Source organism: Silurus aristotelis (genome assembly GCF_946808225.1).
Source record: "Silurus aristotelis genome assembly, chromosome: 19".
NCBI classification, from domain to species: domain Eukaryota; kingdom Metazoa; phylum Chordata; class Actinopteri; order Siluriformes; family Siluridae; genus Silurus; species Silurus aristotelis.
Window position 1 is genome coordinate 14347587 of NC_139592.1, and position 26813 is coordinate 14374399.

General features: G+C 36.4%; 3 protein-coding genes across 4 annotated transcripts; 2 read left to right on the plus strand and 1 right to left on the minus strand.

Moving 5' to 3' along the window:
- The first annotated feature begins 1696 nt into the window (after nt 1-1696).
- Nucleotides 1697-5841, plus strand: LOC310715280 (acidic mammalian chitinase-like). 2 transcript variants are annotated; one of them, XM_083521617.1, is made up of 11 exons: nt 1697-1787; nt 1893-1919; nt 2009-2213; nt 2294-2350; nt 2453-2618; nt 3729-3853; nt 4411-4534; nt 4621-4803; nt 4905-5021; nt 5268-5400; nt 5498-5841. In XM_083521617.1, exons 1-11 carry the CDS (start codon nt 1763-1765, stop codon nt 5743-5745), a joined length of 1410 nt encoding a protein of 469 aa, XP_083377743.1. In that variant the 5' UTR covers nt 1697-1762; the 3' UTR covers nt 5746-5841. The 2 variants fall into 2 exon arrangements, with proteins under 2 accessions (XP_083377743.1, XP_083377742.1); XM_083521616.1 differs by lacking the exon at nt 1893-1919 and having other exon boundaries at nt 1743-1823.
- A 3732-nt stretch (nt 5842-9573) lies between these two features.
- LOC310715279 (acidic mammalian chitinase-like) lies at nt 9574-13904 on the plus strand. Its single transcript, XM_083521615.1, has 11 exons — nt 9574-9623; nt 9725-9751; nt 9841-10045; nt 10126-10182; nt 10278-10443; nt 10956-11080; nt 11402-11525; nt 11612-11794; nt 11885-12001; nt 12450-12582; nt 12677-13904. Exons 1-11 carry the CDS (start codon nt 9599-9601, stop codon nt 12937-12939), a joined length of 1425 nt encoding a protein of 474 aa, XP_083377741.1. The 5' UTR covers nt 9574-9598; the 3' UTR covers nt 12940-13904.
- LOC310715278 (N-fatty-acyl-amino acid synthase/hydrolase PM20D1.2-like) lies at nt 13198-26791 on the minus strand. The gene is made up of 13 exons (XM_083521614.1): nt 26092-26791; nt 24643-24729; nt 24293-24528; nt 24102-24188; nt 23719-23852; nt 21908-22027; nt 20914-20989; nt 20779-20840; nt 20578-20656; nt 20422-20493; nt 19758-19923; nt 19404-19503; nt 13198-15158 (listed from the first exon to the last, which is right to left on the minus strand). Exons 1-13 carry the CDS (start codon nt 26309-26311, stop codon nt 15029-15031), a joined length of 1569 nt encoding a protein of 522 aa, XP_083377740.1. The 5' UTR covers nt 26312-26791; the 3' UTR covers nt 13198-15028.
- Nucleotides 26792-26813: the final 22 nt, after the last annotated feature.

A 26813-nucleotide genomic window follows, 5' to 3' on the forward strand; every position in this document is an offset into this window, starting at 1 on the left:
CTGGAAACTTCATGCTGTTCCATAAGTCTTTACACTTATGGATATTTTTTCATTTACATTATGTAAATAATGATCTGGAACACACAACAAAAATCTATGGTTTTTCCAGAGACAGCTCTAGACAATTTCCCTAAAATTGGGAACATTTAGTCACATATTTCTGAAATAATTTGTCTGCTACCATGAGCTCCATTACCAATAATGATTAGTGAGTCCAAACCAGAAGCAGCCATGAAAGCCAAAGCCATGACAAGATCTTCACTGTTCTTGACCGAACTGCTTGTGTTTTTGAGCATGAGCAGATAATTTCTTTTTATTTGCTTCTTGTGGTATGGCCTTTATATATGTGATCTCAAAGTCAGGAAATATCAGAAAATTTAACCTGAACTCTGATTTATTGTCATATTCATCTTCTGATTTCCAACCCAAATACTGCAGTGTACAGCAAAAACTATTTATTCTTGTCTTTTCAATACCTTCAGAATGGACAGTATGTATTTATATTTCTTTATATTCTGTCCACTCTGAGTCTTTTATTCAGTTAAATGATTTGTATTTCATTTTCCCTTCTGATATCTGCACCTTTGCTGTTTTTTATGTCTGTGACATGCATGTTGCACAAACACTGAATATAAGCAAAAAAAGCATGTTTAAAGGTTTCTTTTCTATTGTTGCATTTCTTTGAATTAAATCGAATCTAAAAGAGATTTAAGCAGCAAAATGTCCCTTGTATATACACATACACACTCTCACACACACAAATAATTGTTAAGCATTCCATTCTAGCCATTTAAAGATGAGTAAATCATAGTTTATCAGTTGGCAACTTCCTATTAACTCATGTGCTGCTTGAGAAATACATTTCAAAATTGAGCAACATGATTTCTTATTGACAGCAATTGCAAAATTTTTGAATACTGTGATTCCTTTAGAATTGTTATTCAGTTGAAATATTGAAATATTATTGAAAAGGTTTTAAAGTAAACACGGCAGAATTCGTACCTAACTAACAAAATACCTAACTAACTGTATCCAAAAAAAAAAAAAAAGCGAATAAAAATATTTCCCAGACTCTTTAATTTTTTGGTCTGGGAAATAGAACACATTACAGATAATGACTAGAGATAACTAACGATACTGTGAAATCTGATTTACATATCAAAATACTTTTTTTAATATGGACCGTTTCTTTTCGTCACGTTCTTTTCATTCATACCTTCTAAAAATAAGTGGGTATTGTATTGCAGGAAAACAAAGCCGTTGCATGCATAAGGTCAAATAATAATTACTACTCATGGAACACCTATTGAGGTTTTCTGACACATACACTGTGGGAGTGCTATATTTAGTGCAAAAATGTGAACTAAAGACATGAAAAGTGCAAGTCATTGTTTACCGGTAGTAAATGCTTTAAAGATGTGACACATGATTTGAAAGTAGACTGCATATGAATCACTGCTAATCATTGTCACAAGGTCCTTCCCACACTATTCTAGGCAAAAAAATTACATGGGAAAAAAATATTTAATGCAAATATGTATAAAAATGTATTGAACAAAAAAAAAGATTGCAAAAAAGTTGATGGTAGATTAAGTACAAGCCATATTGTAACTGCCGTTTATATATGTAGTTTACAATATGCAAACAGATTATGCAAATAGGACACAGCTGATTGGTTACTACTCACATGTTCATGCCCATTGCTACTTTATAAACACAGTTCTGGTTTTGCTTCCACTGGAAGTATACAACTGCAACCGCAATGACAAGACTCACTCTGCTCGCAGGTATTGATCATGTTATTTATTCATTAACATTTGACTGTTGACATATTGTCTGACATTTGTATCCTGTGTTTGGACACTGTACTTTTTATTTGTTTTCCCTCATAGGCTTTTGCCTGTTATTTATTCATCTTGGTGAGCTTTCTCTTTGCAGTATTTCAGAAATAATTTCCTTGTTTTTACTTATCCAATCCATATACTGAAGCATTTTGTTTTAAATATAGGTTCAGCCTATCAACTTGTATGTTACTTCACTAACTGGGCCCAGTACAGACCTGATCCTGTGAAGCATGTGCCTAGCAACATTGATCCCTTCCTGTGCACACATCTGATCTACGCATTCTCCATCATCAACTCTGCGAATCAGCTAGCGACCTACGAGTGGAACGATGAGACTCTTTACCAATCATTCAATAGTCTGAAGCAAAGGTGAAACTTGCTTCTGTTGGGTAAAGATATTATATCAAGGTTTAAAATGTATTTGCTAATCCTGTATACTAATTTAACAGCAATCCAAGCTTGAAGACACTTTTGGCTGTTGGAGGATGGAACTTTGGTTCAGCGCAGTAAGATTTTTATTCTTTTTCCTTTGATTGTTGTGCTGTGAAATATTTTATTGTATCTTTGCTAAATGTAAAAGACAGATATAAAATGATCTCTCTTTCCAGATTCTCTATCATGGTGTCTTCAAAAGAAAACAGAAATACATTCATCCAGTCCTCCATCGGCTTTCTGAGAAAATATGGATTTGATGGGCTGGATCTAGACTGGGAGTATCCTGGAGCCCGCGGTAGCCCTCCAGACGATAAGCAAAGATTCACTCTGCTCTGTCAGGTCAGGACTTTACATTTTTATTCTGTATATTGCCATCGTACTCTGGAGTGTTACACAAGAAGCTAAAAGATTCAAGTTTACAGAATGATGTGGTTTCAGATTGTGTTTCGAAAATGCAAAAAAGGATTACCTTTGATTATATTTACTAGAAATCCTATTAACAAAATGCCAAAAAATCTTCATGTCTTCAGTAAAGAATTAAAGATAACCAGATAAAAAAAAATCTTTCAACTTCTTTTTGAAAACTTTCTTGCTTTAAAATTACTTTTGAACTTAAGCATATGTTTTAAATTCAAATTAAAAATTTTTTGTCACATGCACATTCATATATTTAAATGCTTTTTTGTGAACATGAAAAGAAATACAATATAAAGATAAAAAATAAAACGAGTAAAGTAACTTATAATAAAGTATAAAAGTATATTAAAATATAATCTGACTATAAAGTATGAAAAGGTTAAGAATGAAAAAAAGGAATTTATTTATATATATATATATCACACACACACACACACACACACACACACACACACACACACACACACACACACACACACACACTGGGAATTAAACATCACATTGGAAATCAAACATACATGAATTAAACAGAAGGAATGGATGGATTTGTATGACAGATATAGACAGAAGTACAGATTAAAGTGATTCAGTATGATTGTGATTGTCATTAAAGTGTCTATGTGCTAAGTGAAATGTTATAAAAAAGTATAATAGGATGTAAATGTAAATGGTATAAACAGTAGTTATATTAGATATTAATGTATTTTTAATTCAGTAAACATTTATTTGCTTTCGGATTTAAAATTATTTATTGAATTTTAAGATCGATGCAAAATAAGATTAATACTAAACTAGATTAATTAAACTTAAACATGTACATGAATAATTCCACAGTTCAAAACACAAACTCCTTCATTAACCTTACCTACTGTACCAATTTCCCCTTTTTCTTCTAATATTTCACCAACTCCTCAGAGAAATCATGGGAGTGCTACTTGCCTATTATATGGTCATATGACATTTAAGTGCAATTGCTTAGATTACTTACCCAGTGTCATTATATTTTTTTAATGTGTGTTTTTGCCCCTGTAGGAACTTCAACAGGCCTATAAGAATGAAAGCATTGCTACAGGAGATCCCCAACTTATGGTCACAGCTGCAGTGGCTGCGGGAAAAGCAAACATCGATGCTGGATATGAAATTGCTGAGATTGCCAAGTAGGCTATGTTAGATGAGCTGAAAGAAATCAAATTGGATCAACCATAGTATGAATTCAGCATAGACATATTTCTAGAAATAAACACTAAAATAAGAATAATTACTTGCCAATATAAAAGCTTGAAATTGTAATCTTAACATTGGTGTAAGATTGGATAAGTATTTTTAAAATGAAGATATAAAAATATAATAATTTCCATTGATTGTGTCATGCTAGTAATAGTTTCAGACTATATATATATATATAAATATATATATATATATATATATATATATATATATATATATATATATATATATATATATATATATATATATATATATATATAATTACTATATGCTGGTATGCTGGTTCCTTGAAGAAAGCTGCAGATCTGATATATATATATATATATATATATATATATATATATATATATATATATATATATATATATATATATATATATATATATATATATATATATATATATATAGGAATGAAATTTTCTTAATGAAATATGATATACAATGTTACTGGTCTACTTAATTTAATAGAATTTTCTTATTTATACAGGTACCTGGACTTTATTAATGTGATGACCTATGACTTTCATGGGTCTTGGGAGAGTTTCACTGGCCACAACAGTCCTCTTTATCAATGGTCTCAGGAAACAGGAGAGCAAATCTTTCTTAATACTGTAAAGACAAAGCGTTTTTCAATTTCACTAATACCTGAGCTTGGCGATCGCAGATGCACTGCAACATTGTGTTTGTGAATTTGCAGAATTTTTCCATGACATACTGGAATAATCAGGGTGCTCCAGCAGAGAAGCTGATGATGGGTTTTGCTACATATGGCAGATCTTTCCGACTGTCATCTGCAGCAAGTGGACTGGGAGCTCCAACAAGTGGCCCTGGATCTCCTGGCACCTACACCAGAGAGTCAGGCTTCTGGTCTTATTATGAGGTTTGTACACAGCCTACTGTTTTGTGAGCCACACAAACTTCACTGTGTTGTTTTATTAAAAGATTTGAATGGAGAGGCAGTGAATGTTTTTTCACCATCAGATCTGCAGCTTTCTTCAAGGAACCAGCATACAATGGATTCAGGATCAAAAGGTACCCTATGCGACAAAAGATGGTCAATGGGTTGGCTTTGACACAAGGGAGAGCTTTGATACGAAGGTACGAAAACAAGAGTGAGGAAAGAATATCATGGTCAAACTCAAGTTTAGTTTAAAAAAAAAGTACTGTGTATATACATGAACTTGCATCTAGTATTTCACATAAACATTGTAGTGTCAGTATATACCATGTAATGTGATAAATAAAAAAAAGCATAATGCACAACTGAGGTGAAGAGAATTTAATGAAGCAACAGCAGCTCTATAGTGATGCAAGAAAGACCTTATTGTTTCCTTTTTGTTTTAGGTCACTTATTTGAAAAATAATAATTTTGGAGGGGCTTTTGTGTGGTCTTTGGATTTGGATGATTTTACCGGACAGTTCTGTGGTCTGGGAACATACCCTCTCATCAGTGAGCTCAAGAGTCTCCTAAACAATGGTATTTTAAATAAATTACAATGTAATTTTCAGAAATACTGTTATTAATAATAAGACTTTCCCTGATTTTATTTCCTTATTTGCTCTTTCTCCTGCAGAAGCTCCTTCTGTTCCGCCATCAAAAGCTCTGACTGATCCTCCGACTGAAGCTCCTGCTATTCCTTCTACCGAAGCTTCTTCTTCTACAGATCCACTTCAGTATTGCACAGGCAAGGCTGAGGGTATCTACCCCAATCCATTTGATAACAAATCTTTCATCCAATGTGCTTCTGGGAGAATGTTTGTGATGCCCTGTCCTGCTGGCACCATCTTCGACATAAGCTGCAAATGCTGCAACTGGCCATAAAACTGCCACAATCTGTTACTAAACATGTGATGTAGACATAATTTCAATTACATTTTTCACACATTAATAAAACAGCACATACTTTTTTTTTACATATCTACACACCTGGACTGATACTTGTACAAGCATTTTATTACTATTTCTGTAAAAAATGTCATATATGTACATTTTTTTATGTAATTTCTTTTTATTATAGGATTTAATTAAATCCAGTATTTTTTTCTACTTTTTTTTATAGTATGCACATGAAAAAAAAATTATATAACATATTCATAAAACTTCTGATTCTCTCTAATGTCAATTGTATCATTCCAGAATTAACAATTGCTAAATAATTGCAGTAAATAGTATTATATAGTACATGCAATGATAAAAATTGCAGTAAATATATATATATATATTGTTTTTTTTGTCTAAACCAAAAAATAAAAAAGTTAAATGATGACATTGTCTCAAAGCAGCATTACAGAGATAAAGCAGTTATATATATTTGTTCCTTATAATCTTAAGTTCAAATCAGTGCATTAAAAAGTTTCCTGGTGCACAGTAATGCAAAGCAACACCTGTGCATTTTAATCAGTGGTTTTGACTCTACAAAACTCCAGTTTACTGTGTCATTTTGATAATGTACTTTCCTGCAGAAATAAAAAAATGTGTCAAGCCCCAAATGGCAAAATATTAAGCATTTATTGGTTAATCAAATCAAATGTTTTCTTGTGTCATCCTGTGCCACCAATTACTTGTGCATTTTGCTGTTTGGAAAGAGGCTAGAATTCACTTATCCAGTCTTCTTGTTTGAAAAGGTAAAATCATGATGCTTAAAATGTTCTAAACATATCTTCATAAATAGAACAAGGATTTTTAGAGCAGGGAGAGATCTATACTGTTTGTGTAATTTCCAGAACAATGGTTAGTTGTTAAAACCATTAAAAGGTTTATATTTTGGCATTTATGGCTTTGCCCTCATTCTCTGCCTAGGCTTGTAGATGTATAAGATATAATTTTTACCTACCTGTAGGACCCAAATGCAGAACATAGACAAAAAATATAATAAAAGAGATTTCTTTAATGGCAGCAAATGCAATAAATATCACAAAAGCGAAGTGGTGGGCAAAGTCAGAGTCAGGCATGGACAGATAATCCAACATAGAAACACAGGGCAGGCAGAATGAGAATCCAAAAACTTCTTTCAGAAATTAAATACAAATTAGATACAAATAAGACTTTTGCAGGGAAAACCATGGAGATGAAACACATGCTGGAGCATCAGAAGGGTTGTCTCATTGGTGGATGGTATATTGGGAAGGGGGATGATGTAAGCCATTTTGGAGAAGCGGTCAAACACAGACAGAAGGGTGGCAGTATGCTCAGCTGAGGAGGGCAATCTGGTGATAGTCCATGGCAATGTGAGACCAATGGCATCTTTGCTTTTGAACAGGGACCAGAGCAGGCTGGCTGGAGGGCTCTTAGTAGTCTTGTGCTGCACGCAGGTGGTTTAGGTGGCTACAAAGTTGGGAATGTCTCTCTTGTCCATAGACTACCAGAAACATTCCTGCATAGGGTTAGGGGTTTGAACCCCCAGGGAGGAAGTACAGGGTTGTGCTGTGGCACCACTGGAGGACCTGGCGACATAGTATAAATGTTAAAACGTCCTTGAGTTTTAGGAATGCCTGGTTGGCCTCGGGACGTAGAAAAATGTTTGGTGAGTTGAGGGACAAACATACAATTCAAGTCAGGTCAAATCAAGAAGCTTTTATTGTCATTTCAACCACATATAGCTGATGAAGTACACAGTGAAATGAGACCATGTTTCTCCAGAACCCTGGTGCTACATAAAAACAACAAAGAGCTACATCACACAACATAGAGCTACAAAACAGGACACAGAGCTAAGGACTAAAGTAAGTGTCCTTGCCACATATAGTGCAACTAGTGCAAGAAAAAAAACAGTGCAAACTGACTATACGAGACAGTGTGTGAGACAGATACACAAAAAACATAATAGCACTGACCAGTAAACCTACTGTATAATATGTTATAGAGTACATTGTGCAAAAGATAACCATAAGCAATAGTGTAAACAAAAACACAATGTTGTGCAAAAACATGACTTGAGGGAAAAAAACTGTTACACAGTCTGGATGTGAGGCCCGAATGCTTCGGAACCTGTTTCCTGATGGTAGGAGAGTGAAGTGTGTATGAGGGGTGTGTGGGGTCATAAACAATGCTGTTGGCTTTGCGGATGCAGCGTGTGGTGGAAATGTTTGTGATAGAGTGAAGAGAGACTCCGATAATCTTTTTGGCTGTCCTCACTTGGTCTTGCGATCCAAGATGGTGCAGTTCCCAAACCAGGCAGTGATGCAGCTGATCAGGATCCCTCTGTAGAACATTGTCAAGATGTGGGGTGAGAAATGGGCTTTCCCCAGCCTTCTCAGAAAGTAGAGATGCTGTTGTTCTTTCTTGGTGATGGAGCTGGTGTTGAGTGACCAGGTGAAGTTCTCCACCAGATTTACACCAAGGAATTTGGTGCTCTTGACACTCTCCACAAAGGATCCATCGATGTAAATGCTAAATTCAACAACCATCTTTTTGTTTTTGTTAACATTCAGAGATAGGCAAATGTCTCTACACCCGACTGTTAGTTGTTTCACCTCCTCTCTGTATGCTGACTCGTCATTCTTGCTGATGAGACCCACCATGGTCTTACATCGAGCTGTAAATTGCTACACAGTCGTGAGTCAACAAAGTGAACAGCAGTGGGCTGAGCCTTAGTACTCAGTGTTGTGGTGCTGGAGATGCTGTCCCCAATCCAGACTGAATGTGTTCTCTCAGTGAGGAAATCCAGGATACAGTTGCAGAGGGAGCTGTTCAGGGCTAGTAAGCTCAGCTTCTCAATAAGGTGCTTTGGGATGATTGTGTTGAATGCTGAACTAAAGTCTATAAACAGAATTCGTACTTATGTGTTCTCATTGTCCAAGTGGGTGAGATGGAGGGTTGTGGCGATGGCATCGTCCGTGGAACGGTTTAGATGATACACAAACTGCATGGGGTCCAGTAAGAGTGGTAGCTGGGTCTTAATGTGCCTCATTAAGAGCCTCTTGAAGCATGAGCATGATCAGTGTGTGTGCGCGCGATGGCACAGAGACAATGGTCGTCGTCTTGAGGCATGTAGGAACAACGGCGCTGCTCAGGAAGATGTTGAATATATCAGTAAAGACATCTGCTAGCTGTTCTGCACATTCCCTGAACACTCTGCCAGGAATGTTGTCTGGTCAAGCAGACTTCAGTAGGTTCAGAAGGTTTTCCTCACTTCAGCCTGTAGTTAGACAGAGCACCTAGTGGTTGGGAGGAGGGGTGGTTTTCCTTGCCACCACTTTGTTCTGCACCTCAAGTAGAAGTCGTTCAGCGCATCTGGGAGGGCACAAGCAAGTGAAGCTGTACACAGCTTGTGATTGCCTAGATGCCCTGCCATATGTGCCAAGTGTCTCCGCTGTCCTGGAAGTGGCTGTGGATTCTCTTGGCGTGTGCACATCAGTCTTTTTCTTATTGTTTAATCATGAACACTGTCCTTAACTGAGGCAGGTAAAGCATACTGTTCTTTAGATGTTGTTCTGGGTTCTTTTTTGAGCTCCTGGATGAGTCATTGTTGTACTCTTGGTATTTTGGTAGGTCTGCCACTCCTGGGGAGGTTCACCACTGTTACAAGTTTTCTTCATTCGTGGATACTGGCTTTCACTGAGGTTGCAAACAGATTATGCAAATATGACAGATCTGATTGGTTGCTGCTCACATGTTCATGCCCATTGCTACAATATAAACCAACACAGTTCTATTTTGCTTCCACTTGACCACAATGACAAGACTCACTCTACTCACAGGTACTGATCATGTTATTTATTCATTAGCATGTGACTGTTCCTATACTTATTTATATCTTGTGTGTTTAGACATAGCACTCTATATTTGTTTTTCCTCATAGGCTTTTGCCTGTTATTTATTCATCTTGGTGAGCTTTCTCTTTGCAGTATTTCAGAAAATATTTCCTTGTTTTTACTTATCCAATCCATATACTGAAGCATTTTGTTTTAAATATAGGTTCAGCCTATCAACTTGTATGTTACTTCACTAACTGGGCCCAGTACAGACCTGATCCTGTGAAGCATGTGCCTAGCAACATTGATCCCTTCCTGTGCACACATCTGATCTACGCATTCTCCATCATCAACTCTGCGAATCAGCTAGCGACCTACGAGTGGAACGATGAGACTCTTTACCAATCATTCAATAGTCTGAAGCAAAGGTGAAACTTGCTTCTGTTGGGTAAAGATATTATATCAAGGTTTAAAATGTATTTGCTAATCCTGGTTATTAATTTAACAGCAATCCAAGCTTGAAGACACTTTTAGCTGTTGGAGGATGGAACTTTGGTTCAGCGCAGTAAGTTTTTTTTCCTTGGATTGTTGTGCTGTGAAATATTTTATTGTATCTTTGCTAAATGTAAAAGACAGATACAAAATGATCTCTCTGTCCAGATTCTCGATCATGGTGTCTACAAAAGAAAACAGAAATACATTCATCCAGTCCTCCATCGGCTTTCTGAGAAAATATGGATTTGATGGGCTGGATCTAGACTGGGAGTATCCTGGAGCCCGCGGTAGCCCTCCAGACGATAAGCAAAGATTCACTCTGCTCTGTCAGGTCAGGACTTTACATTTTTATTCTGTATATTGCCATCGTACTCTGGAGTGTTACACAAGAAGCTAAAAGATTCAAGTTTTCAGAATGATGTGGTTTCAGATTCGGTTTTAAAACTGCAAAAAGGATTACCTTTGATTATATTTACTATAAAACCTATTAACAAAAATGTAACTTGAACCAAGAAATAATTTTTAATGGTATTTATTCACTAAAAATGTGCTGGCTATTTGATTCTCTTATCATTTAAAATTATTTATTCGATTCACAGATAATTTGAATACTGAACAAGATCAAATAAACTTCACATGAAAAATCCAACAGAGCAACCTCTCCTACGCCTAACCTAACCTACTGTACCACTTTCCCATTTTACGTTTTTTTTTTTGTTGCTATGATATTATGATATTTTGTTGTTATGATATTTGAGTGCAATTGTCTAGATTACTTAGCCAATGTCTTTTGCTGTGGTAATTTTTAAAAATATATATTTTTATGTGTTTTTGCCCCTGTAGGAACTTCAACAGGCCTATAAGAATGAAAGCATTGCTACAGGAGATCCCCAGCTTATGGTCACAGCTGCAGTGGCTGCTGGAAAAGCAACCATAGATGCTGGATATGAAATTGCTGAGATTGCCAAGTAGGCTATGTTAGATGAGCTGAAAGAAACCAAATTAGATCATAGTATAAATTTATTACAGAAATATATTTTTTTTAAATAAACACAAAAAATAAGAATAATTTAAAACAATAGAACAGCTTAGACTTTAAGCTTGAAATTAGTGTGTTCAACCTCTATCTTAATATTTAATTTTATTTTAAAAGATGTGAAAAGAAGTGGATTAAAAGAAGTGGATTGCTAGTACTGTATTTATCTATCTAAGTAAATAAGATTTTCTGTAAAATATGTTGTTTAATTCATGATTTACAATGTAACTTTATTAGTACTTTATTTATACAGGTACCTGGACTTTATTAATGTGATAACCTATGACTTTCATGGGTCTTGGGAGAGTTTCACTGGCCACAACAGTCCTCTTTATCAATGGTCTCAGGAAACAGGAGAGCAAATCTTTCTCAATACTGTAAAGACAAAGCGTTTTACAATTTCACTAATACCTGAGCTTGGCGATCGCAGATGAACTGCAACATTGTGTTTGTGAATTTGCAGAATTTTTCCATGACATACTGGAATAATCAGGGTGCTCCAGTAGAGAAGCTGATGATGGGTTTTGCTACATATGGCAGAACTTTCCGACTGTCATCTGCAGCAAGTGGACTGGGAGTTCAATCAAGTGGCCCTGGATCTCCTGGCACCTACACCAGAGAGTCAGGCTTCTGGTCTTATTATGAGGTTTGTACACAGCCTACTGTTTTGTGAGCCACACAAACTTCACTGTGTTGTTCCATCAAGAGATTTGACCACCACCTGTTTCACCATCAGATCTGCAGTTTCATTCAAGGAACCAGCATACAATGGATTCAAGATCAAAATGTACCATATGCAACAAAAGATGGTCAATGGGTTGGCTTTGACACAAAGGAGAGCTTTGGCATGAAGGTACGAAAATAAAAAATAAATCTCAATTTAGTACTGTTTTGTTTTTGTGATACACATTATATATTAACTTCCATCTAAAGATTCCACTAAAACTTTGTAGTGTGAGTTAATTCCATGTAATGTGAGACAGCATTAAACTTATTTATAAAAAAAAAAAAGATATAATGCAGGAAATTTAATGATTTGTTGCAAATGTCCTGGAGGGAAACTCCAGAGGACAAGGCCTTAGAGGAAGCCACACTTCAAATGGAGTGCACTTTGACCCCGAAAATGTCCATGTACATGTCCAGCGCTTGCACTGGATACAATCGGTTAATCTTTTCCTGGTCTGGGGCCTGAAAGGGAGGAGAGAATGCCTAGAGCATAACCGGTTAATGCAGAATTTAATGAAGCAACAGCAGCTATATAGTGATGCAAGAAAGACCTTATTGTTTCCTTTCTGTTTTAGGTCACTTATTTGAAAAATAATAATTTTGGAGGGGCTTTTGTGTGGTCTTTGGATTTGGATGATTTTACTGGACAGTTCTGTGGTCTGGGAACATACCCTCTCATCAGTGAGCTCAAGAGTCTCCTAAACAATGGTATTTAAAAAAAATGACAATGTAATTCTCAAAAATACTGTTATTGATAGGAATTTCCCTGATTTTATTTCCTCATTTGCTCTTTCTCCTGCAGAAGCTCCTTCTGTTCCTCCATCAAATGCTCTGACTGATCCTCCTACTGGAGCTCCTCCCATTCCTCCTAATGAAGTTCCTCATGCTGAAGCTTGTCCTCCTACAGATCCATTTCAGTATTGCACAGGCAAGGCTGAGGGTATCTACCCAAATCCATTTGATAACAAATCTTTCATTCAATGTGCTTCTGGGAGAATGTTTGTGATGCCCTGTCCTGCTGGCACCATCTTCTACATGAGCTGCAATTGCTGCAACTGGCCATAAAACTGCCACAATCTGTTTCTAAACATGTAGACATGATTTCAATTACATTTTTCACACATTAATAAAACAGCACAATTTTTTGTAGATATCTACACACCTGGGCTGATACTTGTACAAGCATTTAATTTTTTTCTCTTTAAAATATTCTATAAGTGTAACATTTTCCTGTCATTTTTTCCTTATAGGATTTAATTATAGCCAGTATTAATCGATGTTTTTATAGTATGCAATAAAAAAAAATGTTACACAGACAAGTTCTGATGCTCTTTGGTGGATATAGTTTTATTCCTTAATTAGCAATTGCTAAATGCACTAAATAATAAAAAATTAAAAATCACATTTCTGTGCCCAAACAAAATTACATTCATCAACCTGCATACATTTTTTTACATTTTCGAATTATCATGCCATCAAATAACATTATGTAATGATGCAAACCATCCTTTACAATCTCAAAGTTAGAAAATGTTGGCTGGTTCTATAAATATTAATACTGAATGTGAAGATAAATCAGTGCAGTTTAGTTTTCCTGGTGCACAGCAATGCAAAGCAAACCTTTGTGTATTTTATTCAGTAGCTTTGACTCTACAAAAATACAGTTTACTGTATTTTGATAATGTACACTCCTGCACAAAAAATAAATATTTGCCAAGCTACAAATAGCAAAATATTAAGCATTTACTGGTCAGAATTAAACAAATGCACTTTAGAGCCCTACTGGGCCACCAATTACTTGTTTACTTTTACTGTTTGAGCAAAGGCTCAAGGCTGATTGATCTAAAATTGTGCATCATTAAGCTCAATGGTTCTCAAATACGCTTTGGCTTGAATTCACTTATACAGCCTTCTAAGGAAAGGTAAAATCATGGCAATGATTAAAATGTGGCAAAAATATCTTGGAACTGGAATTGTTAGTGCAAGGAGAGGTCTATTTGTGCAATTTAGTTTTTTAAAACCAATAAAAACTAGCTAGGTGATTTAGATCTTGGCCTATACCTCTGCCTAGGCTTGTACATGCATATAAAACTTTGAAAGCAGGATGTTGTATTACAAATGAAAAAATTAACACATTTGTCCACACACAAATTAACCACAACACCACATTAGAAAAAGGCATATCTCCAGCATGGTGAATAATCACTATACAGATTCAGGCTGTGTATTCAGACAAAAGTATGTGGACACCTGACGCAAATTGTTGCCACGAGTTTGAAAGCACCCAATTGTATAGAATGTCTTTGCATTCTGAAGCATTACAGTTTGCATTGGAACGATGAGGCCCAAATACAGTTCCAGCAATCACAATGCCCCGGTGCACAAAAAACAAGGTCCATCTAGACATGGTTTGCAACTTCTAAACTGAAGTAACTTCAGTGATCTTCATTACTGCCCTTGTGGCTGAATGGGCAATTTCCCAAAGCCATTACTGATAAACTAATAGAAAGCCTTCCCAGAAGAGTTGTGGATATTATAACAGCATCTGGAGTAAGCTGTTCAACCGAACATATGCGTTCAGGTGCCCAAAAACATTTGGATATACAGTGTAAACATTTTCTTTGTATTAGCAATACTTTTAGCAGCACAGTATATCTGCAAATACACAGCAGTACTTGTTCCTATGAAGTCGTTATTTGCCATCATTCACATTTATTTTGATAAAAAAATAAATTATAATGAGAATCAGTAATGTAAACACCACAACATAAAACAGCCCTGCTATTGTAATTTATAAACCATTTCCAACTGATCCCTTCATCTAAAATTTATCCTAATGACTGAAGATCAATTGCCACGTTTTCCTATTTTTATTATCACTATATGATCATAGTATAAGTTTATCAAATTTAGTCCTGACTACAGATACTAAAACATCATTTGGATGCAACATTCCTGTGTACCTCACAATGCATATTACAATTATCTCTGAGATCAGCTGCTCCTGATTAAAGTGCTCAAAAATCAAGACAAACTAGGGAATCATTCCTATGCTGTGAACTGCCTTGTCTGACAAAATATCGTCACGCTCTGATCGATCTGAAATCGTTAATCATAAACTCAAGGGGTCTGAAACACACTTTACCAGAATAAATCACAGATCATGTTGGCTGGTGTGTGCAGGTGGTAGGTTTTTAATGTCACAGTTCTGGATGAGCCGAAAATAAAAAAGCACAAGCTCCTCGTAGTTCTTCGAAGAGATCCTTTCGTTGATGCCATGGAATCTAAACACGGGTATAAGAAAGAGAAAGAGACATATAGCTGTGGATCAGCAGATAAAGGCTACAGTGGCCTAGAAAGATTTTAAAAGAACTACGTTTGAGTAGGTATACTGTGTATACAAGAACCTGTGCAGTGTTGTTGTATAGCATGTTAACTGCCTAACATAATGCAATTACGTATTTAAAGCACCGCACCACAGCAAGACAATAAACCCTAAATATTCTGACCAGAACAGCTCAGAAGGACATGTTCAAATTTAGTTTAACTTAACACCTCTCAAGTTAAGATTCCCCTCTTTATTTCATTTTGCACTTCTCAACAATTACAGCAATTTATCCCAAAGGTAAGTTACATTTTTTCTCTCTCATATAAAAAGAGGCCATCTCAGACCTTTTCTCCATTTGTGTTATTACTGTCTTAGATGCATCTCTCATTAGACATTGGAGGTGTAATATATTAGTGTGTTTAAATTAAGGATTTGTAAAGAGCAGCCCATTCACACAAAAACATTGGTATTAATAATATGCACATACATACAGCTGTACACAGTCACCACAAATAAATCCTACACATTCAATATTACTGCCAAACACTCATTTGCATACAGAAACACCCTTAATCACCCTCATGTGGTAAACAACATCACAACTTCTTCGCCTACAATGAAGTAAAGATCATTTAATGTGAAGTGAAAGCAACGCAAAAAAAAAGGTTAATTTGCCACTTTTACAAAAAGGTTTTCTAAACATTGAGTGACTTTTCTTTTTCATTCTCATTGTTTGCACTTTTCCGCTGTTGGTTTTGGTAATGTATTCCAGTGTGAGCAACATAAATAAAGCTAGGATTCATTATTCAGAGTCATTATTCAACTCGTAGTTAGTAGGAAAAATGCCAGTATTCATTTAAATGTGTCTGCAGCTAAAAACCTTTGAATAGAGACGAACAAAATCTTCTTAAAGTCACAACATAGAGCTTCCAGTGTTGATGAAATCACACTTCATCCACAAAGCTGCATGAGCTAAATCTTCTTACAAGCTATAATCTCAATTAATCTTTAAAAGTTCCTTTTATGTTTGAGCACCAAATGTCTTTCTTTTTACTATGCTGATAGCAAATTCACCCGATTCAACATAATATTTACAATGCTGTTATACTTTTTCTAACATGGGTTCAGAGTTGTATGGAAATATATGCACAAGCAAATATTTTATTTCAAAATCTCAATAATTCCATTTATAGTGCAAAACAGTTGCTACTTAAAAATAAAATAATAAATAAAAAATTATATATATATTTTGCAAAAAAAAGAATGAAAGGTTGGTTGATATTAAAACCACATTAAATGTCTTCACATGAAAGGAGTGCCACTAAATATAGAGACTTCAAATACTTGTGAATATTAAATCGAGGCATGGGTTTAACCAATAGTTCACTGCCACAGACAACTTATCTTTGGACCTTGTGACATGGGCTAAGTGCCAGCATTGTTCAAGCCGACATATTCCACATAGTCAACCTTATTTTCTCCTAAAAATTTTGGATTCTCTAAGTTTGAACATTTGATATGTTTTCCATGTTCTATTGTGAATAAAATATGGGCTTATGAGACTTGCAAATCATTGCATGCTGTTTTTATTTACATTTTACACAGTTCCTTTCAGGGATGGGCAAAGCTACATCAAAATGTATTAACTGTAACTATATCAAAATAAACTACAAAATACAGCAGCCAGATTATGTATCAAGAATAAAGACTGCATTTTTGAATTTAAAAAAATACAAAAAATACTAAGGAAGCATGAAATTTCTTCGCAAACCTTTCATTAATTGGCGTATTTGATCAGTTCCTTCACCTTTACACTGACTCAGTTGATTAAGTAAACAATGTTTGATAGCAACAGCTTTTCTCTGTCTGAGCAATAAATCTTACATATGCAACCAGTAAACAGATCAAATATTCACATGCATATTCCCTGTGATCTCCCAGATAAAGGTTAGTTTTAAAGTAACCAACAGTTTAATATTTAACAGTTTGCGAACGACTTGTGATTGTACCCTAATTCAGTTACTTGGTGTTTGGTAAAGAAGGGCTACTTTACATCAGCAATACTGACACAGTGACAAATATGTCATTCATAAGAAGACAACTGATGACACCCGAGTTCATAGCAACTAGTGTCTAAATAATTAAATCATTCGATTGTTAATTATAAACATAACATTATGTGTCAGACAGTCATTCATGCAATGGAATGTAAAATCAAGATCCTACTAAACAGCTACTTCAGTAAGGGTACAATATTCGCTAATCAAATACACTATATTTCCAGAAGTATATGACTTTTCTTTTCACTTATGCCAATAGCAAATTTAACTGCTTAAACATCATATTACACTGCTGTTATTTTTAACATAAGTTCAGTGAAGTGTGGAAATATATGAACAAGCTACCTTCAGTAAGTTTAACAATAACAAGCTAAATTTCACTCAACATGAATATGCACAGCTGATAAATGAAATCGTAAATAAATCGCATTATTCCATGTATAGTACAAAACAGTTGCTACCTTTTACAATTACTTATTTAACTGCCTTCTAAAAACATTTTAAAATATATCTTTTGCAAGAAAAGAAATGAAAGGCTTTGACACTGTTGGTTGATATTAAAAACCAATTGAATGTCTTCACATGAAAGGAATGCCACTAAATATGGAGACTTCGAATACTTGCCAGCATTATTTAAGCCTACATATTCCACTTTTTATACTTTTTATACTTTACAAAACTTTGAAGAATGTTGCAGTTGGGCAGTGTTTGTGCACATTGCTGAATAATTCGTCATTCACAATAAGGAAAAAAATGCAAATGCTGACTCACTAACATCAAAGGAGTACACGTTTATTAAGATCTTTAAATAGCAAATGCAATAAGTGAATGTCTTCATTTTGTTTGATCCAATACCTCTGGCCCAGTCTAGAATCTATACTGCTTCAGTATAGATAATTTATCTATACTAAATAAAACCTGGCCCATGTGTACACATGGCCACATACTGTACATTATCAGTCAGCTTTCTAGATAACATCTGTTTATTAATTATAATAATAATTTATGTTCAGTTACAGTCCTTGGTTGCAACTGCCTTACCCTTCACTTACTTCTAGCAAGTAATGTTAGTGTCTCTTCTGTCCTTCCTGTTTACTGGTTTATCAATTCCAAGAAACATGGGACAGGAGAACAGAGTGCTGATAAGAAGCAGAATGGTTCCTCTCCTCTTTAATCCAGAGGATGTGGTGTCCAATGTTTTCCAAAAAGTTCAAATTAAAATTTTCATTTGTTTGAACACAGCACATTTTCACTCTGCTTCAGTACATTTTAAATGAGCTCTGGCCCAGAGAGGATTTAGGCATTTTTGGATCATGCTCATGCCGCCTTCTTTGCACAGTAGAGATTTAACCTGCATTTAAGGTTGACATTGCAAACTGTGTTCACAGACAATGATATCTGGAAGTAAAAATAAGTCCATGCAGTGATTTCCATGACATAATCAAGAATATGAAAGCCTGGAGATCACAGGGATTCAATATTAATTTTCACCCATGTCCAGATTTCTCCAGATTCTTTAAAACTTTTGATGATATTATGTATTGTAAATGATAAGATATTCAACTGTTTTGCAATTTTATGTTGGTTATTCTGGAATTGTTCCACAATTTCTAAACACAGTGTTTTACCGATTGGTAAAACTTTGCCCATCTTCACTTCTGAGAGATTCTGCCTATCTAAGATACACTATTTATACTCAATCACCTTACCGACCTGTTGTCAATAAACTTATTGTTTGCAAAATTTTTCTCCAACAGTGTAATCTTATTAACACTTACATTCTCTTGATTTTTGGTGCTCCGTCCCAACTTTGAGACATGTTGCGGCAATCAAATTTAAAATTATTATTCTTTTCCTTAAAATGATACATTTTAAACATTTGATATGTATTCTATCTTCTATTGTGAATAAAATATTTGTGATATTTGCAAATCATTGCAAATATTTTAAATTACAGTTTACCAACTTTTTTCGGACCTGTGGTTGTAAAAACTGCAGAAGCATGTACTTGGTGTTCAGGGTATATTAAAGCAGGTCTCACAAGAGGACAACAGAATAGGTTTAAACCCTAAGTGATCACCCCTAACATTAGACACAGCACTAACAGCATTAAATCCTACCATTAAGAGAAAAAAACCTACCTCTGTGGGTCACCTGGTTTGAACCAGGTTGGGGCAAAGCGATAAATTTCCTTGGTCAGCGGAGTGTAATGACGGCTATCGGTGTTGCCCACACAGATGCCTGCAAAGCAACAGAGCGGAGAGGAAAAGCAAAGATTAACCATGTTTTAGTTAAAATGACTCAGTGAAATTTCCCTCAAACACTCCCTGAACATTTACCCAACACTTCCCTTAAAATTACAATATTAAACTTTGTGTTCAGCTAGTACTGGTCAATCTAATCACCAATATATGGGTTTCCCCTGAAAGCACACAAGGTGAGGTGTAGAAATAAAGCAAGTTTCAGCAGCTTAAATACAATAAAATGAAATTCACCTGGAGCAACAGTGACCTCAGGAAACATGTCCAACACCGTCTTCTTAATAACCTGATACCCAAACGACTGCTCATCATAGGAACTGATGGGCAGGGGGTCGAAGCCTTCAATCAGGTCTATTTTAACACGATCATCTGAAATAGTGGATTTAATTAAATCCAGTACCTACAATAGAATATAATGAATGGGGGTTAGGTGCCACTCAGATGAGTATGGTTTCCTTTTTTTAGGTCTGGTTCCTCTCAAGGTTACTTCTTCATAGAAGATTCTTTATCTCGGGAGCTTTTCCTTGCCACTGTCGCCACTGGCTTGAACATTAGGGACAAATTTATAGACACTAAGCTTTTACATTTACAGAGATAATAACCTCTTTATCTGCGTAAAACTGCATTCGGCTAATGTGCATTGTTAAATTGCTATACAAAAAAAAAAAAATTTTTATAAATAAAAAAAAAGAGGAGATATTTTTAGTTGTCAAATTGTCTGCTATGCATGTGTTAAATTTATGTTCATCAACCTGCACCATGATAGCTACCTTTAAATAGCAGAAAGTAAATAAACATTTAGGAAATTTACTCCACAACCTGTTTAAAAGCTGATGCCATAACAATACCATAAAGCATTCACAGTAGTCTACATCACTACAGCAGTATAACCTCTGACCTCTTGCAATGTTTGTGCAGAGTGGATGCGCAGGTTCACAACAGCCTCGGCATGTGACGGGAGGATGTTGGACTGTCGGTGGTAAGGGGAAAGAGGTGCATTTACTTGAATGATTAATCTGTGTTTGTATTATAAAAGGAAATAATAGTATTCTACCTTCACACCAGAATTGAACATGGTGACTGCAGTGGTAGTCCGCACAAATGCGTTCATTTCAGGCCTTCTTTCCATTACCCTGGAAATAAACTCCTTTTTAGGTCACGTGCATAAATGCAGCCAGTAGGATTTAATCTTAAAACTATTATAGACTATTTGTCTGTATGTAATAATAATACTATTATGCAACATATTAATGACCTGCTCATCAAGGGGCTGAAAAGCCACAAATTGGACATGATGAATCGGATAGGCAGGCCAAACTGTAACAAAAATCACAGAGGATTATTCGAATGCATTTATGTTTACTGTTTTACAGCATCTTTTTAGATTTACCTTATGTGCAAGGTGTTCAAAAGTGCTTCCCTCAGGACCAGAGCCAAACAATCTAGGCATCGGGTAGTCCTCCAACCTGCACATAGAACAGCACAAGAATGCAGTATGCTATGGTTTCCTGTTAACAAATGTAACTAATATAGTTATATGTGTCAGCTTTCTTTCCCAAAACAAATCAGTAGTATACAAAATATCATCTGCAAGAATTTGGACACACCTCCATATGCGAAAGAGAACTGAAAACCCAAATACTATGGAAATTAAAAGTGCAACAGTTGTGCATCAATAAACGTTATTGCTTAACAACATCTCTGTAGGGAGCATTCCTCCCACCTCCCAAATACATGCTGTGCTATGCAAAATCCCCCCCGCCCCCATGAACAAATGACTACACCATCCATGCTCTATTATGCTCTAAACAGAATAAAGAGGTTCCAGAAGAAGAAACAATGAACATACTTTCAAAGAACAATTTCATGCATTTCTTTAGTCAGAGACATTTCTAAAGTTACAACTATATATGTAGTTACTGTAACTGATCATATCAGGACTTTTTAAAGGAAGAATATAGGTAACTTTAGTGTAAAATCAATCATCATTAATCAATATAATTTTTAAGCAGTTTTTGCAATGCCATTCACTCACACGTTTTCCATTCTGAGACATTTATAATTAGATTAGAATCATTGAGGAATTAGCAACACATTTTTCAGACATCTTTTATTCAGGCAAAACTTGAAATCCCTGTCTGAGATAATTACACAAATGTTAAAAGGTGGATAAATCCTGAAATTCCTTTGATGCAAAAGTACCTTTGTAGGTGTTTTGTGTTCGTGGATTGGGCCAATTTTTTTTTTTATTTAATAGAATAAAAGAAAACAAGTGTTGACAAGATAATAAATCAAGTGTAGGTATCAAAAGAAATAAAGGTGAAAAAATAAGAATAACAAAATATACATGTATTATACTAGCAGGTTGTGTGGTTTCAGTTCACCTTGTGACTGCAGCAGCCAGGATGCCAATGCTGCTCTGTTTGGTAGGCATAGATGAATGACCTGGCTTCATACTGACACTCAGCTTCACCGTGGCATGCCCTTTCTCACTGATACCTATCCTACAATATACACATACAAATGAGATAAACAGATTTGAAAACATTTCATATGGTACTGTACAGGAACTATCGGCACTCTTGGTAAAGTATACATCTGGAAACTGAGAAAAATAATTGTTGGAGTTTTCTGGCTGCATAACAGTCCTGGGTATTTTTTGTTGTATATTTTGTTTCATGATCAGGCAAATGTTTTAAGTTAGTGAAAGGTCTGGAGTCCAGGCAGGCTAGTTCTACTCTTTTACTACAAACTGATTTCTACTACTCTTCCAGACTCTACCCAGACTCTTCTACTACAAAGCCATGGTGTTTTAATAAATGCAGAATGTGGATTAGCATTGTCTTTCCTAAAAAAAGACTTCATCTGGATGGAAGCATAAGTTTCTCTAAAACCTGTACAGTATATACCTCTCAGCATTGTTGGTGCCTTTCCACATATGAAAGATGCCCATTCCATAGGCACTAATGCACCCCCATACCATCAAGATAACTGATAACAAGTCGGATATTCCCTCTCCTCTTTAGCACAAACTCTTTAGCGCTCATAGACAATGATCTCTAGAGGTTTTTGTTGAGGCCAACAAATAAAAAAATTCTGTTTAAAATTATATTTTTCTTAAAATGTAACAATACTTACATTTGATATTTTTTCTGTGTTTAACTGTAAATAAAACGTGGGTTTATGAGAATTGCAAATCATTGCATGCTGTTCTTTTATTGATTTAAAAAATTTTTGAGGTCATCCAATTCGCCTGACCTAAACTCATTGTTGGTGGATACGGAGGGATCTAGGTAGATACTTTAATGGGTTGTGCTTTCAGATTCAATATTTTGCATTGTCAAATCTTATCTAGCATGATAATACTATCAGAGTACTGTTAGGACAGAGGGCAATACTTGACAGGTCTTCTTCTTCTTCTTTCAGCTGCTCCCATTAGGGGTCGGCACAGCGAATCACCCGTCTCCATACTATTTGGTCCTCTACAGCTGCCTCTTTCAAACCAACTACCTGCAAGTTTTCTCTTACCACATCCATAAACCTCCTCCTTGGTCTTCCTCTTTTCCTCCAGGATCCAGTCTTCCTCCACCTCCTGTCTTTTACTCAGTGCCACTGTCTCTAAACCATACCACATCGCAGGTGCCACCACAGTCCTTTTCTTTAATTCTCTAACACACTCTCCATTACTTACACTGTTGACCCCAGGTACCTAAACTCATCCACATTCTCCACCTCTTTTCCCTGCAACCGCACCACTCCACTGCCCTCCCTCTCATTCACACACATGTACTCTGTACATCATAGTCCATGGAGACTCCTCTCTGACCTTGTCCGTCAAACTTTCCATCACCACTGCAAACAGGAAAGGGCTCAGAGCCCATCCTTGATGCAATCCCACCCCGAGCTTGAACCAGTCTGTCATTCCTACTGCAAACTTTACTGCGGTCACACTGTCCTCATACATGTCCTGCATCACCCTCACATAGGTCTCTGCCATACCTGACTTCCTAATACTATAAGCAATAATTAAAAGATATTTTTTCATATTTGTCTAATTGGGGGGAGTAGGATCATTCATTACCCACAGAGACATTTCACTTTACCTTTTTATCCATCTTCACCAAGGGTGCCACCAATTCAGGAGCTGAGTGTATATAAGACCATAAAATAAAAAGACTCATTAAAAGGATCTCACAGTGCAGCTGGTCCATTCAGACCACTTATAATGCCATCCAGTACTGCAAGGCCTTCATCAACAAGAAACTGTAGCTTCACCCCACGATTCTTCAGCAGTTTGACTATATTTAGTGCTCCACCATAACCACTGACCTGCACAGACACATGTCAACAATGTAAACATTTTATTCTACTTACTTTAAAACTCGACCTTTTAATTATTATAATTATGTTTTTTAATAATACTAATAAAGCTTTCCAATATAGTTCTGACTCATACTCTCGTGTGTAGATAAACATGTAGAAATAATAGTTTAGTGCTATGAAATCAAATAAAGTAGGTCAGATATATTGTCTGTAAAAGAAAGGATTGGTACATGATCAGTAATGTACATGTCTAACCTCCTCATCATGACCCAGGCCAATGTAGAACCCTCGCCGTGGTACATATCCTCGCTCCAACAAGTACTCTAGAGCTTGAAGGATCCCCTTCACAGGCACAAGTAATCATATTCAAGAGCAGTTTGCATAGACAAATGTAATATTGTTTTAACTAACAAAAAGAAATTGCTGCCTCTCTAGGCCTACCATACCATGACAGACTGTTTATTGTCGAGGGTCCCTCGCCCATAAATGAATCCATTCAGCTCTTTGGCTGAGAAGGGCGGCACCTCCCACCCGTCAGTCTCATTGGCTGGCACTACGTCAATGTGCGCCAACAGCATGTAGGGCACCAGCTTAGGATCGCTGCCTGACACTGTGAACAGGTGGCTATAGTTCCCAACCACCTCATGCTTAACCAGAGTGGATGAGAAGATTGTTGGAAAGACTGAAAGAGAAAAGTAGATAAAAGTCAACTTGTATAACAAATTTCGAATGGCTGTTAACTTTTAGCGAATTATGTTTGGTCTGGCGATGTGTCAGAATCATAAAAATGTCTAACCTCTTTTTAGAAGATGGTTAAACTCTTGAAGAGCGCTTGTGTTCTGGTGAGACTCTGAGAACGACACAGTGGGAATACGAATTGCCTCTAGTAAAAAGGAACAGAGGGAAAAAAATGGCTTAGGACCGCAGTATGCATGAAGACTTCTGCGTCTTAGCGCCTATACACTTCAACAAAGATGGAACTGTACTGAATGAACATTTGGTGCCACCCAGATGAAGATGAATTCCCATTTGAGTCAGGTTCCCCTCAATGTTTCTTCCTCACCCTATCTTAGGAGGTTTTTTCTTGCCACAGTCACCAGTTGCAAGCTCATTAGGGCAAAACCTATAAGGAACAAACTCACAGGCACTAAACGTGTACATTCCAACTTTATAACCTCTTTATCCCTATAAAGCTGCTTTGGGACAACGTCCATTGTTAAAAGCACTATACAAATAAAACTGAACTGAAATGTATCCTGGGGCCTAAGAAGAAGACAAGAAAGCACCCTGAATGGGACACCAATTTATCAAATCAAAAAAGTGGCCTTCATCTCATTTTCATCTTGACAGGTCTGGTGAGTTTGCTAGCCAGTCAAGCACACCAACATCATGGTCATTTAAACAACTTTTGGTGCTTTTGGCAGTGTGGGCAGGTGCCAAATCCTGCTGGAAAATGAAATCAGCATCTCCATAAAGCTCTAGAGCTGAAGCATGAAGTGCTCTAAAACATCCTGGTAGACGGCTGTGCTGTCCTTGGACTTGATAAAACACCGTGGACCAACACCAGCAGATGACACGACTCCCCAAACCACCATTGACTGTGCAAACTTTACACTAGACTTCAAGCAACTTGGATTCTGTGCCTCTGCTCTCTTCTTCCAGACTCTGGGACCTTGATTTCTTGGGGGAATGTGTCAGTTGTAGCCCATGGATACGTCTGTGCGTGGAGGTCACAGGCTTCTTTAGCGAGGACCTTTTGTGTCTTACCAATCATGTGCTCAATGATCATCTTCTGGAAAACTGTCAAGTCAGCAGTCTTCCCCAATGATTGTGAAGCCAAACCAGACTGACACCATTTAAAGGTTCAGGAAACCTTTGCAGGTGTTTCGATTTAATGAGCTCATTAGAGTGTGTGAGTGTGTGTGTGTGTGTGTGTGTGTGTGTGTGTGTGTGTGTAAGCCCTTCAAGGTCTGCAACCCCCCTATGTCTCCAGGACATAATGACAGCTACCTTCAGAAATCTGTGAATCCATTGTGCACCTGGTCCAGACCTGATATTCTGAGTTTGCAAAATCTGTTATTTTTCATTTGATAGGTTCCCTGGTTTTATTTGATGCACAGGCTTAATGAGTCTGTTCGACACGTGGGCAAATCAGCATTGTATTTTTGTAATAAAATAAGAGAATTACACTTCTACAGAGTGCATCAGTGCCATACAACTCAACTCCGGACTTCAACCAGGTTACCTTTGAAATGTGTGAGCAGGTTCTCCCTCTGCTCGGGGCTTATATCAGGCGATATGCGTGTTGTTTTCTCCCATTGTGCAAGCTGAAGTCCTGCATTTACCTCTAACGTAAAAGTCCTTGTTGTGGCCGCGAGAAATAAAACAAGCACCGTTATCAATAGACCAAACACCACCACTTTCACAAATCTGATCATATTCGGCGGAGTGCTGCGTCCTGTCATTTTCACTCCAAGGGTATAAACGGCTCAAGCGTGGTTGCCAGGTCCGCGCCACCAAACTCGTACTACTAGAACTTTATCACGAACATAAATCACGTTCATTACTAAATATCATGGGTTGCACGTTGAAGGAATTTGTAATGTAAAAAAATATATTTATAAAAACTAGAAAAATGGCACAACAGACATTGTATACAGCTTACAGAAGACCGTATAACACTCCCAGGCTGTTTTTAATTTTATAAACTTTTAGAGGGAGGACTAAAATTTTCATAACGTTTAAAAAGTAAGAAAATGACACTCAACCCACTCACGTGCTACATTAATGCTAACGTCACCTGTTTAAACACATACGTTTACTATACGAATTCGCCAAGTTGTAAATACCGCGGACCAGGCAACACAGCTGTTATTTGAACAGACGCGAAACCTACAACGGTGCCACCTGCTGGTGTGGAAGAAAACTGCATGAGGGGAAATGGCATATATTTTAAAATCAAGCTAA